General features: G+C 35.9%; 2 protein-coding genes across 3 annotated transcripts; one reads left to right on the top strand and one right to left on the bottom strand.

The window, feature by feature from the left end:
- Positions 1-3,268: 3,268 nt before the first annotated feature.
- On the bottom strand, positions 3,269-6,363 carry LOC113051141 (peptidyl-prolyl cis-trans isomerase FKBP11-like). Its single transcript, XM_026214737.1, has 6 exons — positions 5,951-6,363; positions 5,679-5,741; positions 4,352-4,439; positions 4,105-4,138; positions 3,958-4,028; positions 3,269-3,506 (listed from the first exon to the last, which is right to left on the bottom strand). Exons 1-6 carry the CDS (start codon positions 6,062-6,064, stop codon positions 3,298-3,300), a joined length of 579 nt encoding a protein of 192 aa, XP_026070522.1. The 5' UTR covers positions 6,065-6,363; the 3' UTR covers positions 3,269-3,297.
- A 2,443-nt stretch (positions 6,364-8,806) lies between these two features.
- Positions 8,807-16,433, top strand: LOC113050916 (ADP-ribosylation factor 3). Of its 2 annotated transcripts, none has more exons than XM_026214373.1 (5): positions 8,807-8,892; positions 11,887-12,126; positions 12,323-12,433; positions 13,117-13,241; positions 13,692-16,433. In XM_026214373.1, exons 2-5 carry the CDS (start codon positions 11,979-11,981, stop codon positions 13,851-13,853), a joined length of 546 nt encoding a protein of 181 aa, XP_026070158.1. In that variant the 5' UTR covers positions 8,807-8,892; positions 11,887-11,978; the 3' UTR covers positions 13,854-16,433. The 2 variants fall into 2 exon arrangements, with proteins under 2 accessions (XP_026070158.1, XP_026070157.1); XM_026214372.1 differs by having other exon boundaries at positions 8,808-8,892; positions 11,850-12,126.
- The last annotated feature ends 329 nt before the right edge of the window (positions 16,434-16,762 follow it).

The following is a 16,762-nucleotide window of genomic DNA, read 5'->3' as shown; positions in this document are numbered from 1 at the left end:
GTATAAATAATTAGCATTTTGTAATTTTTTTTTCCTAGGCTAAGAACATACGCACATAAGGTCATAGCTCCCTCTGCTGCTAACAATTAGTGTTACCTCTGATTCATGTTTTGTTTTCCATTTTATAGATAGATTTATTATTTATTTTTTTTAACTTTTATTTTCTGTCACAAGTTACATAGTAATTTCTGTTATTTGAAACATGCACGCGCCCTTCTGGATTCATATGACAGTGCAGTCACTTATTTTCTTATTTGCTGATTTAATGCAGACTAAGACAACAGAGCTACACAATGACAAGACAGTGCTCAGTGCGTACTTTGAGAGAGTCCTGGACTCTAAAGACAACATCATTAAGGTTACAACGTCATTGAAGAACATTTAATGTATTCACAAACCTCTAATGTACATTATACTAGACTGTCATTAAATAATAGGAAGGTTGGTATACCTCAGCTTTTATGAGAGTCTGGAAGCGACAAGCTTGTGTGTGTATTTCATATAGAGTTTGGTGGTTGATCTGTCTAAGAGGGAGCAACACTCGACAAATTTATGTAAAATATACACTAGTATACTAGACTTTCAGGGGAAAAAAACTCTAGTCAAGCTCAGGCAGTTTTTAATTGTGTCTTGATGCAAAGATAAGGTGCCAGCTTGAGGTTGAAAGTTTTGCTCGATTTGCATATTTTCTAATCATTTATTAAAATGTTTATATTATCATAAGGATTTTTGAAATTTAAAGCAAGACACACCAACTAATACCACAAAACATCACAGAAATCATAAGATCCGCTTCTACTTCTTCTTGATGTTTCTGTTGTTGTTTTCCAAACAAAAATTATGTCATGATTCTGTTAAAGAACAGTTCACTGAGAAATGAAAATTTGCTGAAAATGTACTCACCTTCAGGCCATCCTAGATGTAGATGAGTTTGCTTTAGCAGAACCGATTTGGCGAAATTTAGCATTACATCATTTAGTCACCATTGGATCCTCTGCGGTGAATGGGTGCCATCAGAATGAGAGTCCAAACAGCTGATAAAAACATTACATTAATCCAAAAGTAATCCACACCACTCCTATCCATCAATTTACATATTATAATAGTGCAAAGCTACATGTTTGTAACAATGAAACAATTCCATCATTAAGGTGTTTTTAACTTTAAACTGTTGCTTTAAAAATTACTTTTTCAATTGAAAAAGCAATGCTATGGATTTTTTTAGATGGCAGCAGCGGTCTGAAGTTGAAAATGTCTAAATGACGGATTTGTTTATTACAAACACTGTGGAATACTTACAGTACATTTCTTGTGGATTACTGTGATGTTTTTATCAGCTGTTTGGACTCTCTCTCTGACGGCACCCATTCACTGCAGAGGATCCACTGGGGAGTAAGTGATGTAATGCTACATTTCTCCAAATCTTTTCCTATGAAGGAATAATGTCATGTGCATCTTGGATGGCCTGAGGATGAGTAAATATTCAGTTTTAAGGAAAAACTAGTTTCATATTTTATATAATGAATAAGACATATTTACATATCACATATACTTTTATTCACTATATTCCAATAATTATACATGCAATGCGATATAAATTGGATTACATACTGTAAATACAGATTTCACGCATGCAAGAATTTGTAAAATGTCCAATATTCAACGTACCATTAAGACACAATCATGGTTTTAATGTAAAACAATGATGCTGGTTTTGTTTCTGCAGAACAATGAGGATAAGCAAAGAAAGGGGTTGTGGAAAAACTGTGGTGGGAACTGCAGCATGTGTTACACCACTATAACGAGTCCACCAGATGAAAGACAGATTCATTGCATCTGAGTCTCTGCAAATCAAGGACGAACAAAGTGCTAAAGAGATCGACACACATTAGAAGCACATTCAGAAGTTGCAGGTCAGACAAAACTCTAGTGTGGTAGCTGACTGCTTTGAAGAAGCTATATATTTCCAATTGTGTTGTTTCATAGACGTGATTTTATTGCAATTTTAAATGTGAAAAAATGTTTTCAAACATTTGCAGGAGTCCATCTGTGCTCTGCTCCAGTCAAACAGGAGAAACAGCTCACCAGCTTCATTCAGGCCGTGATGAGCTCGCCCAGAAAGAGTCCAGCTCATAATAAAGTTCAGGGGATAAGGTAATTGCAGTGTTGTTATGCTTATAGTAAAATTGGTCAGGCAAGAAAAATATCTTTGTTCTTTGAACAGGTCTTTGAATATTTATTGGGAGTAGAGATCATACTTCTCTCTCTTCAATAGGGGGAAGGTTGATTCATCTCTCTGAGATGTGTTGTAAGCTGGAGACGTAGTTTGAGAAGGTTCTGCCCTTCTACACATCATCACTGAGTGAAGAAGAGCTGAATCAGGAGAGAGCCAATGCCATGGAGCCGCTGACTGAGAAACTCGCTCAGGTAATGAGCACAGAGCTGCCTCCAATCTGGCATACAGTGGATTTTCACTATCCAATTAATTTCAAATGAAAAGAAAAGCATTATTTTCTTAATGGATATCCAGTTTCAATCAGAAATCTATCACATTGTGGACAATGCTGATTAATTGCATTAATCTGATGAGTAGCATTTGTTGTCTTTTGACTTCCTCTGTCTCCAGCTAATGCATGATTGTTTGCCTCTTGGGAAGTTCTGGCAACATTACAACAAGGTTCAGCTTGAATACTTGTGTCTGAAGCGAGAGAAAACGCTTTTGTTACAGGAGAATGAACGACTGAGGCTCTATCTGAAGCAGTACCTGGATGAAGGTTCAGTTTCTGATGAGAGGCAACAGAAGCTTCTGCTGGTGTTGACACGATCAGAAGCGCCATGTGGTCCAGGAGCAGAAAAAGTGTATTTTGGCAGCAATTCAAATGTTTTTCTGCCTTGCATTCAGTCACAGTCTGTTTAATGCAATGATTTCAGTACATTTTTTTATTTATGATTTCACGAGATATTGTTTTTTCTGTATATCAATAAAGTTGTGACAGTTTTAGAGAAAAAAAGCTGTAATTCTGTGTTGATGCATAATGTCCTTAAATTCTGTTCTGCTGTATATTATCTAGTGCGACGACGACAGCTCAAAAAATGGAAACTTTGAAAATATTGCAAAGTAATATTTATAAATATAATATGTATAAACATTTCTGGCAACATAATGTATTGAGATTTTTTGCTTTAATGCTGAAAGAAGTAAAAAAATAAAAAAAATAAAAGGCAAAATAAATAAATAAATAGAAAGCATCAAACAAAGCATTTTTTATTTAAATAGTTTATTTTTTTACATTGCTCTTATTTCTTCTTGCTTTTCTTGTCTTTGCTCTTCTTTTTGCCGTGAGGTTGGGCCTGTGCTTTGTTGTAGAGGTAGAGACCCACTAAACCCAGTAGCGTGGGAACCAGTGCCAAGCACAACAGAGGCAAGATGTCGTTAACTAGCTTCTGCCACAGCGTTTTCTGGTACAGAGAGATCACCTCCACCTCAAACTCAAGTGTGCTGTCCCCTGAGAGGAAAGAGAGATGGAGAAATAAGAACAGATTAATCATCACATGGAACGTGATTTAAAGGGACAGTCCACCCAAAAATGAAAATTCTGTCATTGTTTACTCTTCCAGAACCTGTATGATTTTCTATCTTCTGTGGAACATGAAGGACGATATTTAAAGGAATATTGCAAACCAAACAGTTTTGGCTCCCATTGACTTCTGTTTTGTTTTGTGTCCTAACAATGGAAGTGAATGGGAAGTTAAACTGAACTAAATATTCTTTAAAATATATTATTTTGTGTTCTACAGAAGATAGAGAGCCATACAGGTTCTGAACGATATGAGGATGAGTAAAAGATGACAGAAGTGTGAATTTTGGGTGAACTATCCCTCTAATCATCTAAAATAATGATCATTATTACCAGCTTTACTAGCTTTAAATCCACTTGAAATGTGTGATCATGGTACCTGGAATGGTTGGAGGGAATCCTCTCTTTCCATACGCGAGATGAGCTGGAATCGTGGCCTTGATTTTTTGTCTGTGCAAAAACATAGACAGAAAATACTGAAAAAGGACTTTAAAGTAGGTGATTTATTCTCAAGTAAAATACTAACCCTTCACACAATCCGACCAGGGCTTGCTCTAGACCTGCCGAGCAAAATAACATGTTTTAAAGAGATATACAATTGTGGAAAAAGCACATCTTTTTTGTGTATTTTTCATGGTTTTATAAAAAAACCTTAGTTATTATTACCATTTTTCTCAAATTCTAAATGACATTACAGTCACCCTAAACTATACAAAACTATATTCAGCCTGAAGTTGTTTAATGTTTAAAAATGCAGTTGCTGAGCCTCACACCTGTGATGACAGACCTCTTGCCCAACTCTACGACCAGAGGCTCACGAGACAGAGAGCTGTCAATCACCTTCCCGTCCATTAATCGACCCTGCTCAGGACAGGAAAATTGTGTTGCAGGTTAGTTGCATCCATAACCATTTAATAAAAAAGTAATGCAATGTAATAAAAGCTGACAGCCACCAGGTAACTGCCAGGCTGCTGGAAATGTGGATTCACTTGTAAAATATGTGTGTGTGTGTGTGTGTGTGTGTGTGTATAATGTTATTATAATATCATTAATATACTATTATAGATGTATTGATATTTTTGATTAAATGTTTTTTTTATAGTTTCTGTTTTAAAGTGAGCTGTTCTGTAATGTTGTAATTTTAAAGTTTTAGTAATTTTGTCATCTTATTTTTTTTATGTCTACATAGTTTTATTCATTATTTATTCATTTTAATTTATTTAGTTTTAGTTAATTTAGTACTTCAAGTTACTACTTGGCAGCTAGCTGAAAAAGTTTAAGATTTTTTATATTTTATTATATTCCAGTTAATGTTTATTTGTTTCAAATAACAGTGTTTTAAACTATGATAGTAATGACAATACGCCTACGTATGTATATATATATAAATTTTAATAGCCTGGAAAAGGACCTGCACATTGCCATTAAACTAAAATGACTCTAAAATGAAAGCTTAGGAGCTTGATAAAAATCCTAATTTTAGATGAAAATTTCAGATGACACTTAGAGGCTTTTGCATCTGAACTCGATCGATCGATAGACAGATAGATAGACAGATAGATAGATAGATAGATAGATAGATAGATAGACAGATAGACAGATAGATAGATAGATAGATAGATAGATAGATAGATAGATAGACAGATAGACAGATAGACAGATAGATAGATAGATAGATAGATAGATAGATAGATAGATTTAATATAGTTCCCCATATACTGTGACAACAAGAAAAGCTAATTGTCAAAAAATGTATTTATTTGTTAAATTAATTGTTTAGTAATTTTAACTCAATAAAATTCTATGTTCTTCTTTCTATTTTTGGCAGCGAAGACTTTTGAGGTATTGACCTAAGAACTATTCACTGGAGTGTACAACATTTTATTTATTTTAATTCCTCGAGTCCTTGACTCAGATGATGACGTGTTACTCCGCCTCCTCCACAACATTCGGTTTCGCTTGAAACTATTACAAATAACTGCATTTAATTGTGGAACATGGTGACTCCGTGATGAACTTCTATTCTCTAAGAACTTAAGAGGAATGTGTTCATCGTGTTCATTTTTCTCACGTAAAGGCGCAGCTAGTCGTGCTTATTACCGTGTAATGGATCTGAAGCGTGTCTCCCGTCTCGGATGTTATCTTGCATGTCTCCGGCTTCACCTAAAATGGTCAAAAACAGAGAAATATTAAAGAGTGGACGTCGTATTGCAAAGGAAACTAACTAACGCGCAGAACATCGACTGTCCTAAAAAATGCACGATTGAATATACATGCTTTAATTTCTCTTAAAAGCACGCATGAAGCGAGTCGCTACGTGGACTCTTGTAGTCACTCTAATCATTCATTACAAAAAACTTGACCCAACTAACCAATGTCTCCACAACTAATTGTTCGATCACGCTTTCTTTGCTATTTCCATCCTCAGCCGCAACAAATGTTAAAGCTGCGAGAAAAACCAAGGCGATCCCGGTCCGAATTCGCATCGTATCTCACGTTATGAGACAAATCAGCACCAACAATAACCACAGAAAGTATCAAAGCGAGTCTGAAAGGCTCACTTCCGTCACGAGAGTCGGCCCACTGCAGACTGCGGCGCTGAGAGAGCCAAGCAGTCACTGAGGGGAGATGCCAGTTAAAGCTAATGTGTTGTTATAGTGAAGTGATAACGGAGGGGTTAGACGACCCTTGGACACTGGACTAAAACATGGGACACTGGAATCCCCGCCTCATAATCCGCCAGCTTCCCAGCAGTCTCTCCACAAGGCTGCTGCTGTTGGAGGGTTCCCCCACTAGAGGGCGCACGATATGCTGAGGTTGAGAAAATCACTGCAATGCAAACGGAACCAAGTACACCTGCAATAAATTTAAATGAAAAAATAAACAAATGCAGAAGGTATACATTTGAATCTATAGGCTATAATGCTTATTACCATAAGATGTAAAGTAAGCCATAGCATCTGCTGTAAATATAACCTAATTATTTGCTTCTTTTAATTCACATTAAGTTGACAAATCTTATTTTTAGATATTTAAGTTATCTATTAGTTATCAAGTTATCTTTGCTTGGACAAGACCAGTTTCATTTTAGTATCACTACAATTATAGTTTTTGTGAATATTTTTAATTACAAACCCAATTCCCAAAAATTTGGGACACTGTACAAAATGTGAATAAAAACAGAATGCAATGATGTGGAAGTTTCAAATTTCAACATTTTATTCAGAATACAACATAGATGACATATCAAATGTGTAAACTGAGAAAATGTATAATTTTAAGGGGAAAAATAAGTTGATTTTCAATTTCATGGCATAAACACATCTCAAAAAAGTTGTGACAAGGCTGTACCACTGTGTGGCATCCTCTCTTATTTTTATAACAGTCTGCAGATGTCTGGGGACTAAGGAGACAAGTTGCTCGAGTTTAGGAATAAGAATGTTTTCCCATTCTTATTTAATACAGGCTTCTAGTTGCTCAACTTTCATAGGTCTTCTTTGTCGCATCTTCCTCTTTATGATGCGCCAAATGTTTTCTATGGGTGAAAGATCTGGACTGCAGGATGGCCATTTCAGTACACGGATCCTTCTTCTACACAGCATGATGTTGTAATTACTGCAGTATGTGGTCTGGCATTGTCATGTCGGAAAAAGCAAGGTCTTCCCTGAAAGAGACGATGTCTGGATGGGAGTAAATGTTGTTCTAGAACTTGAATATACCTTTCAGCATTGATGGTGCCTTTCCAGGTGTGTAAGCTGCCCATGCCACATGCACTCATGCAACCCCATACCATCAGAGATGCTGGCTTCTGAACTGAGCGCTGATAACAGCTTGGGTTGTCCTTGTCCTCTTTAGTCTGGATGACATGGCTTCCCAGTTTTCCAAAAAGAACTTCAAATTTGGATTCGTCTGACCACAGAACAGTTTTTTCACTTTTGCCACAGTCCATTTTAAATGAGCCTTGGCCCAGAGAAAACACTGCGCTTTTGGATCATGTTTAGATATGGCTTCTTTTTTGACCTATAGAGTTTTAGCCAGCAATGGCAAATTGCATTTTGTGTTCACCGACAATGTTCTCTGGAAGCATTCCTGAGCCCATGTTGTGATTTCCAGTACAGTATCATTCCTGTATGTGATGCAGTGTCATCTAAGGGCCCGAAGATCACGGGCATTCAGTATGGTTTTCCGGCCCTGACCCTTACACACAGAGATTGTTCCAGATTCTCTGAATCTTTGGATGATATTATGCACTGTAGATGATTATAACTATCTCTGAGAAACTCCTTTCTGATATTGCTCCACTATTTTTAACCGCAGCATTGGTGGAATTGGTGATCCTCTGCCCATCTTGACTTCTGAGAGACACTGCCACTCTGAGAGGCTCTTTTTATACCCAATAATGTCGCCAACTGACCTAATAAGTTGCAAACTGGTCCTCCAGCTGTTCCTTATATGTACATTGAACTTTTGCGGCCTCTTATTGCTACCTGTCCAAACTTTTTTTGGAAAGTGTAGCTCTCATGAAATCCAAAATGAGCCAATATTTGGCACGACATTTCAAAATGTCTCACTTTCGACATTTGATATGTTATGTTATTCTATTTTGAATAAAATATACGTTTATGAGATTGTCCCAACTTTTTTGGGGTTTGTAGATTTTATCTTTATTTTTCTATTTTTCATTGTAATTTTAGGTTTTATTAGTTTTAAGTTTTTATTAAAATATATCTACTGTATATAGTTCATATTAAGTTTTAGTTTTTAGTTAGTTAATTTAGTTGAATGAAAACGAGAAATGCTGCCTTGGCAAGAAGCTGAAATAAAATATTAAAATATATATTTCAATCAGTAGCATTTATTTAATTTTAAGTAATGTCATTTTGTAATGTTTTATTTTAGTTTAAAGATAACCCTGCTGGAGTAGACTGTCATGATGAGCCTATTTATCAGTTTCATTTCAAGACTTCGAATGTACTTTTCCCTTTTGTTTTTAGCACTTTACAAAGACCTCACACAGGTCAAAAATAAATGCAGGCCTACATTGTTTATGCTTCATTAAAACAACAACAATGCTAAATATTTGCTAAGAATTTCCTGTAAAGTTGTAGTTTGAAGGAGTGTTGTAACACCTCAGGCATTTCTTTGACATGTCATTTATTTGTCTATGCTACCTGACCTGACTGGAGGCAGTCTCAAGATGCGAAAACCAAACATCGCGAGAAATCCCCATCGCAGCCTGTGCTGTGGCTTAAACTCTCGTGAGATCTTTTCTCTGTCTCTCCGTGTTCAAAATCGGCTGGTGTCAACTCGCAAGGTAATCCTGATACGTTCAATTGTAATGACTGATTTAAAATGAATTGGTTCTGGCTGGTTGAAATTTTGTTTTGGTAAAATATGAAAGCGCGTCTTATATTGCTGGTGGAAATAAAAAGGCGAAAGGCCTTCAGCGAGGCACGTACCGTCCCTATCTCTCCAAATGAATGAAGATGTGTTTCACAGATCATGTGCTGCCTTACGCCTCTTCAGACATTATGATGGTTCGTATTGAGCTCGGGTTTTGATTGATTTGCTTAGCGTTTGCATGAATTGTAGTGATCTTGCATAAGAGTAATTTCATCCATCTGCTTCGTGCCAGACGCCTCTCTTCACGGAAAGCTCCGATCTTTGTATCCTACGCCGACATTGTCAAAGGGTCGTAGGCCTTTATGAGCTCCAACAGACCGGCAGTAAACTAAATACTTAATTTAGAGTAATATTAATGTTTTTAAGGAGCATTGTATTAGATATAACGTGGATATATATGTAGCGCAGCCGGGTTTCGTTGTCTCGTGACTTAAATACATCGTTGGGGTCTCTTGCACGGGTTTGAGGAAACCTGGGTTTGTCGAATCTGTCAGAAACAAGGAAGCCTTTAAAAAAACGATTAAGTATGTTACAAAAATGTGTGTAAATGATACTCGTGATGTGTTTTGTGTGGAAGGGGTTTGCTGGATGTGGGTCGGGGCGTCAGCACCATGGACAGCTCAGCCGGAGTCAGACCCCCGCAGCTTCCGAGCATTATCAGATTACTGTTATCACAACCACCTTCTCGCATTACTTAGTCGACACATTTACACATGCATTAAGTGTTGTTTATTGCTGGTTGTGCAACTTTAATATTGTTAGACTTTGTCTTGATTTTATGTAGGGGAGGCTATAGCTAGTTGTCACACCTTTACCTCTGTCAGTTTTACTCAGAATAGGTTTAATTTTAAAAGCCAGTTTCTTTCTAGGCATGCTACTGAAAATCTATTGAACATTTCCTTTTTGGCTAGGAAAAAAAGATACAGTTTGACACACTTTGTCATTTTATGACAGCATGAACCAATAACAGGGCATTGTGACATCATAAGTTATCAAAATGTGGACATCCCATTTATTTATTTATTTTTAACTTTTTTTCAGCAAAAAATAATTTTTGAAACGCAAAACAAGTTATGTAAGAGCAAACATGTAAAATGTTAAACTTTTTTTATTACAATATTTAAAACATTTGAGAATGCTGACATAAACATTTATGAAAGTCCTGAGCATACAGTTTAATGTTTTCAGTTGAAATCTGAACGTGTCAGTGTTTTTAATAAAAATATGTTTTGTATTAGCCTGGATTTGTTTAACCAGCAGTTATAGCAAGACTATGATGATTGGTATTTTAGTTTAAGAATTTACAAAAAAAATTTTTACATTATCAGTTGCTCCCCAGTGGATCCTCTGCAGTGAATGGGTGCCGTCAGAATGCGAGTCCAAACAGCTGATAAAAACATCACAATAATCCACAAGTAATCCACACCACTCCAGTCCATCAATTAACATTTTTTATATTAGTAAAAAAAAAAAATCCATCATTAAGAAATTTTTTGTTACTTAAAGATGTTCCTCGAGTGAAAAAGTCCATTCCCTATTTTCCTCTCACATCAAAACACAACAAAATCCTCTCACAAAATCCACTGACATATGTTTAGAACTATTTTTGCTGTGCAGAATTCTCTTCTGATTCAGACAAGATTACTTTTTCACTGGAGAGAGCAATATTATGGATAGAAGAAGTATTTAGCTGGAAGCAACAGTTTGAATTATTGAACATCATAATGATGGATTTGTTGGTTGCAAACATGCAGCCTTTTCACATCACAAGATTTTTAATTGTAATTGGTCTGGTGTCATGTGGATTATTTGTGGATTACTGTGATGTTTTTATCAGCTGTTTGGACTCTCAATCTGACAGCACCCATTCACTGCAGAGGATCCACTGGTGAGCAAGTGATGTAATGCTAAATTTCTCCAAATCTGTTGTGATGAAGAAACAAACTCCTCTACATCTTGGCCTGAGGGTGAGTAAATACTCAGCAAATTAAATTTTTTGATAAACTATCCGCTTAAAAGGGTTTAAAACTAGGTATTGGAGACATAACGCACTGGTTGAGAAATTGATTTGTATATTCAAACTTTATAGTTCCTTAGAGATAGGCACTGTGTTACTAGCCCCAGCCTCACTTATACAAGCTTAATTTAAACTTTAAGCCTTATACTTTGACATTCATGAATTAGGACAACGCAGCTTATGTGTTCTACATCTAACATGACTCCATCTGGGAATGTTCAGGAGTGACTGGTGGGGGTTCATGTGAAGGCGGTATATGAGAGGGATGAACAGATTGCAGTATGGCCTGAAGACATGGCAGGATCATAGTTTTTTCAGTTCATTGTGTGTAGTTGTTAACATTCTTGTAGCTTGTACACATAAAGCATACTAGTGAAGATCAGAAATGTACACACACCCAGAAGCGTCATGCTCATTCAATCCGCCCCCTCAGAATTTTGAGACTTGCAACTTCCAAATGAGTCTTTGATAATTAGTTGCGCGGTTACAGTGGGTGAAAGAATGTTTGACTGAAACATTCAGATTGCACAGATCATTATCAGTCAAGTTGAATCACACCTTATGTAGATCATTTGCTGTAATATGAGGGTGCATTTTTGAATCTAAAGGGAGCATATTTCTACATATCAGTACCTAAAAATGTACATATGAGTATCTAAAAGGAACAAAAAAGTACCTTTTGAAAAGGTATTGCCCTAGTGACAGCTATTGTACCTTTTTTCTGAGAGTGTATAATAAAGCAATAAGCCCCAAGACGCCGTGGTTTACAGTGAATTTATAACAGCTAAGAGGCGTTGTTACGCACAACGTGAAGCGGAGAATAACATTTCATCTTTTTTTCCCCTTTCCAGGACTCTTTTTCTCAGCTATATTTTCTTGTTTCTCAAGGCTTTCAGTGTTTTATCTCAGTGGATTGTTCCACACCAAGGACTCACAGCTCTCGGGATTGTGATTGGCTAGACAAAGCAAAACATTGAATCATGGGGAATATTTTTGGCAATCTGCTGAAGAGTCTGATAGGGAAGAAAGAGATGAGAATTCTGATGGTTGGATTAGATGCTGCTGGTAAAACCACCATTCTTTACAAACTGAAGCTGGGAGAGATCGTGACCACCATCCCAACCATCGGTAAAATCCTTCTCTTATTTAATGCTTTTGATATGTTGACTTTGTTACAATACTGTTATTCAGGTCTCGATACCCAGATATCTAGAAAGGTTATATTTTACATGCTGTGCTGTGAGATGTATATAAAGTAACTGAATTGTACTGTGATTCTGGGCCACACGGTGTAAGTTTGTGTTGTTTGTGTTTGTGCTTTCAGGCTTTAACGTGGAGACAGTGGAGTACAAGAACATCAGCTTCACTGTGTGGGATGTGGGTGGTCAGGATAAAATCAGACCACTCTGGAGACACTACTTCCAAAATACACAGGGTGAGTTACACATACACGCAACTTCTCCCACTTAAACACGAGCTGTATTGAGTAAATGATTGAACTTTGGCATGTCTGTGTAGTTTCTGTTGTGTTCAATGAACACAAACTCCATTTACACTTCTGTGCCCACAGAGGTTATTATAGTTAACTGAAATTAAAACCAATAAAATGTTTCTGTTACTTGAATTACTATAAACATTAACTGAAAGAAAGTATATATATATTTTATAATTTTATAAAAAAAAAACATTTATTGCACTTTTTGCCAAGGCAAAATTTGTCATTTTCATTTAGTTTAACTTAACTTAAATAAATTAAAAGAAATCATAAAAACTTTACAGTCACACTTTATAAAAACTAATTAAGATGACAAAAACACATTCATAAACCAACTAAAATTTAAGTAAAAAATAAATAAAATTAATTATATATATATATATATATATATATATATATATATATATATATATATATATATATATATATATATATATATATATATATATATATAAATAATAATAATTACTCAGTGATACTAAACACAGGTTAGGATCAAACACATTAGTATTCAAAAATAAAAAATGTTCTTTTCAAACAACACATTGCATAGATGTGTGTTAATGTTTGTTGAATAATATTTAGTCTCTGTTCTTTATCTTTGCTAATTTTTCTGACCTTAGGTCTTATCTTCGTGGTTGACAGCAACGATCGGGAGAGAGTTAACGAGGCGCGGGAGGAGTTAATGAGGATGCTTGCAGAAGACGAACTACGTGATGCTGTCCTTCTTGTCTTTGCAAACAAACAGGTACTGCATCTCTCCTTCATACGACATATTCTTGATGTATTTTTTTAAATTGTGGAAATAACCAATAAAGGATCAAATTTTCATCTCAGGAATACATTACATTTTAAGTATATTAAAACAGAAAACAGTTATTGTAATAAAATTTCACAATATTGCTCTGTTTAACTGCATTTTTGATCGAATAAATGCAGCCTTAGTGATCATAATAGACTTCTTTCAAAAACATTTTAAAATCACTTTTTAATATTAGTGTATTCATTCCTTGCAGAAAATTGTATTTACCCAGAAAACACGGCTGCTTTTGAATGTTTATCAATGGACACTACATAATCTATTGAATGTAATGCGGCTGCTAGATTGTGTTTTTGTTTCAGAATAAAAATATCTGGTCCCATAGCAAATACTTAATTTCACAGTCGACTCTGTCCTTTTTTTCATCCTTGACTCCAGGATCTGCCGAATGCTATGAATGCAGCTGAGATCACAGACAAACTGGGCCTCCATTCGCTCCGCCATCGCAACTGGTATATACAAGCGACCTGTGCAACCAGCGGCGACGGTCTGTACGAAGGGCTCGACTGGCTCGCCAATCAGCTCAAGAATAAGAAGTGAGGGGCGGGATTTTCATAACGTGGCCGTCTCTCGCTTTGGGAAAGGGGTGGGACTAATTTGGCCTTTATGTTTGTTTTTTCTTTGTTTGATTTGAATATTTATTTGGTTGTACAGTATGTGGTTTAAAGAGCCTTCTATGCTCTGCACACACGCACACGCATTCACACGCAGATCAACATGCATCTAATTTCCTCTGCTGACTTCTCCATTTCACTCTACGAACAGTGTCGGTTTATCGCATCGACGTTTTGACGATTTCATCATCACTCACTCGCTAACGTGTTTACAATCAATGTTGTCCTTGACTGCCATGAAGAAGATTGTTGGGTCTGGGCATGCTCATGCATTATTTAATATGCTTCTGTATTTCTCAGTGGATGTGATTATGATGCAGTTTGCCTCCTCACGAACACAATATCCACAGTCTGTGATCCCGACAGTTTGAGATTGCGTTAGATACCCTGCTGTATTTTGCATGGCTGTTTCTCTCTGTGTCGTGTTAGGCGTTGTGGTGTAGTAGAGGTTAGATCTGCATGTGTGTGCTTAGTCACATGGAGCCAGTTGGTGTTGCATGCTGCTTTGTGGCCGTGCTGTACTAGAATGGACACAGTGATTGGACGCAGTACAACAAATGTCCCTTGTCACACATCCCTCACCTAGATTGTGAGTCAAACGTGGTGGTGTTGGGCTGTCCTCCATAATTCGCATTCGAGTGAAGCTGTAAATAAAGCTTTCTTCCAATCAAACGCCCTTTGATGTAGAACTGACTTGGCTGAATGTTGCATGGGTAAAACTATTGTTATGTTAGAATCACTAGCATTGTCTGCATGGCATGCATGATAGATAGATAGATAGATAGATAGATAGATAGATAGATAGATAGATAGATAGATAGATAGATAGATAGATAGATAGATAGATAGATAGATAGATAGATAGTTTAACACATCTGTTTAACACAGTCTTTTGTTAGTTAGTTAGTTAGTTAGTTAGTTAGTTAGTTAGTTAGTTAGTTAGTTAGTTGCTATAGTAATTTACCACTGACATGATTGGTATCTTGTTATGACACTAAACTGAGCTATTTTTGCTTTTGCACTCATATTAGTGAACAGCACACACATGAACACAAAGCCTCTTTATGTCAGTGGTCTTGGCAAACTGCATAATAACTCGTCTAGTTCTGTGTTTGTCGCATGTTTCATGCTCACAATGCGTTTTGTGGGTTCAGACTAACATATCACCCCCAACAAATGTGACTTTTGTTGAATCAGTGAACACATTTTGGTTTTGGTCTTTATTCATGGTGTTTTTGATTTGTATAGTTGATACAAAAATATAGATATATACATTTATAGTAGGTTGTCTTTTGCGTTTAACACTTCAGGCGCATATCACAGATGGAGCGCTGATTTATAATTCATAGTACTAACATAGTCTATGTGTTACAGACTACAAGGACAAATGCAAAATCAAATGCTAACCTATTTTAGCTGGTGTAAATACAACAAAACAGCTTATCCTGCATTGCATATGTGTTGGTTATCCATCCTTCACTCAAATCTGACACTAACACAGGCTGCTTGTATTTGTGTTTGTTTCTGCGAACAGCACTGTTTTTTAGTTTGCATATTAGCTACACATTTTTGGCATCTTCCCATTTATTACCCAGCACCTTTACACTAAAACCCATTGTTATGACTCTTATGACTATATGAACATTTTAAAAAGGCAAGTCTTTTCAACCTAGGACGTGATTTGAATGGACTCTTGTATTATTTTGACAGCTGTAACGTGTGGATAATACAGGAATGAGAGAGTTACCAAAAACAACTGTGCTATTTAGCAAGACACTTAACCTCAAGTATACAGTTTGGCTAGGGAACATAAGCTTAGTTATCTTAACACACTATACAGTAGTATTTCAACATATAATGCAAACAGCGATACGTCAACAATGCCGTTTCTACACAAGTCTGCAATGTGAATCGTCCAGTCTGTTAAGTTTTGTGGCCTTATCTTCTTACAAATGTGTGTTTTCACAAGGTTATTTATTAACTAAGTTATTGGGTCACTGAGTTGCTTGTTTCGTTTTTGGTTAGTCTGGGGAAAAAAAGGGGTTAAAAAATCTCAAATACATTTATTCTTTGCATAACATTTTTTGTGTGTGTGCTTATTGAGTAGCTAGAGTTGACTTTTTAGGATGGTTTAAAGATTTATTTTGTCTTCTTCAATATTATATTTTTATTTATGTATTTATTTCGGTGAGTGTTTTGGTGAATGTGTTTTTTTCCTCTGTGTGCTTATGCATTTTCTTCGTTGATTTTTTACTGTGTTGGGTAAATCATTTTGATGGCTTATACAGTGTCAGTGAACATAATCAATGAAGGAGGAAAACAATTTCTCACTGGATAATTAATAAATTAATAAATAGAATTTAGAAATCATGGATGAAATGTGTACGTATCTGTTACAGTAGATTAAGAAAGATTATTGTTGATTATTATAACGCAGACACCAAAATCTTTCTCTCCCTCTGATCCCTGACTGTAACACTACATTCAAATAAAAACGTGAAAATGATTTGCTGTTTCTTCTCTCTTTTGTGTTTGTTCATTGTTCCTACTTACTTTTTTAAAAGTGGAAATAAAAATGTTAAATAATGAGAATGATTATAGTGGATAATGTTGAATAAACCTATCACACCTGGTCTGGAATATGCTTTAGCAAAGCCACCAATGACTTCATCTTATTGTATATTATGTTAAATGTCTTATATTGATCTCTGGTAGGCGCCAGAAATGAATCATGTCTAATCCTAGATTAAGTTTTAATTGATTGCATTATTTATCACATATGAAAAAGTTAATCTCTTTCTGCACTGCAGTCCCTCATGTCAACCAGAAGAGGGC

The sequence above is a fragment of the Carassius auratus genome, chromosome 31 (assembly GCF_003368295.1).
Source record: "Carassius auratus strain Wakin chromosome 31, ASM336829v1, whole genome shotgun sequence".
Lineage (NCBI taxonomy): Eukaryota > Metazoa > Chordata > Actinopteri > Cypriniformes > Cyprinidae > Carassius > Carassius auratus.
The sequence above is the reverse complement of the archived record's forward strand: the minus strand, read 5'-3'. Positions and strand labels throughout refer to the sequence as shown.

Bases quoted from the DNA above. Each gene is read 5' to 3' on its own strand.
- LOC113051141 (XM_026214737.1), bottom strand. From the start codon at position 6,064: ATGCGAATTCGGACCGGGATCGCCTTGGTTTTTCTCGCAGCTTTAACA. The intron at 4,139-4,351 runs GTGTGAGGCTCA...TTTGCTCGGCAG, and splicing joins CAAGAGGTCTGTCATCACAG to GTCTAGAGCAAGCCCTGGTC. The intron at 3,507-3,957 runs GTACCATGATCA...CTTTCCTCTCAG, and splicing joins ATTCCCTCCAACCATTCCAG to GGGACAGCACACTTGAGTTT.
- LOC113050916 (XM_026214373.1), top strand. From the start codon at position 11,979: ATGGGGAATATTTTTGGCAATCTGCTGAAGAGTCTGATAGGGAAGAAA. The intron at 12,127-12,322 runs GTAAAATCCTTC...TTGTGCTTTCAG, and splicing joins GACCACCATCCCAACCATCG to GCTTTAACGTGGAGACAGTG. The intron at 12,434-13,116 runs GTGAGTTACACA...TTCTGACCTTAG, and splicing joins CTACTTCCAAAATACACAGG to GTCTTATCTTCGTGGTTGAC.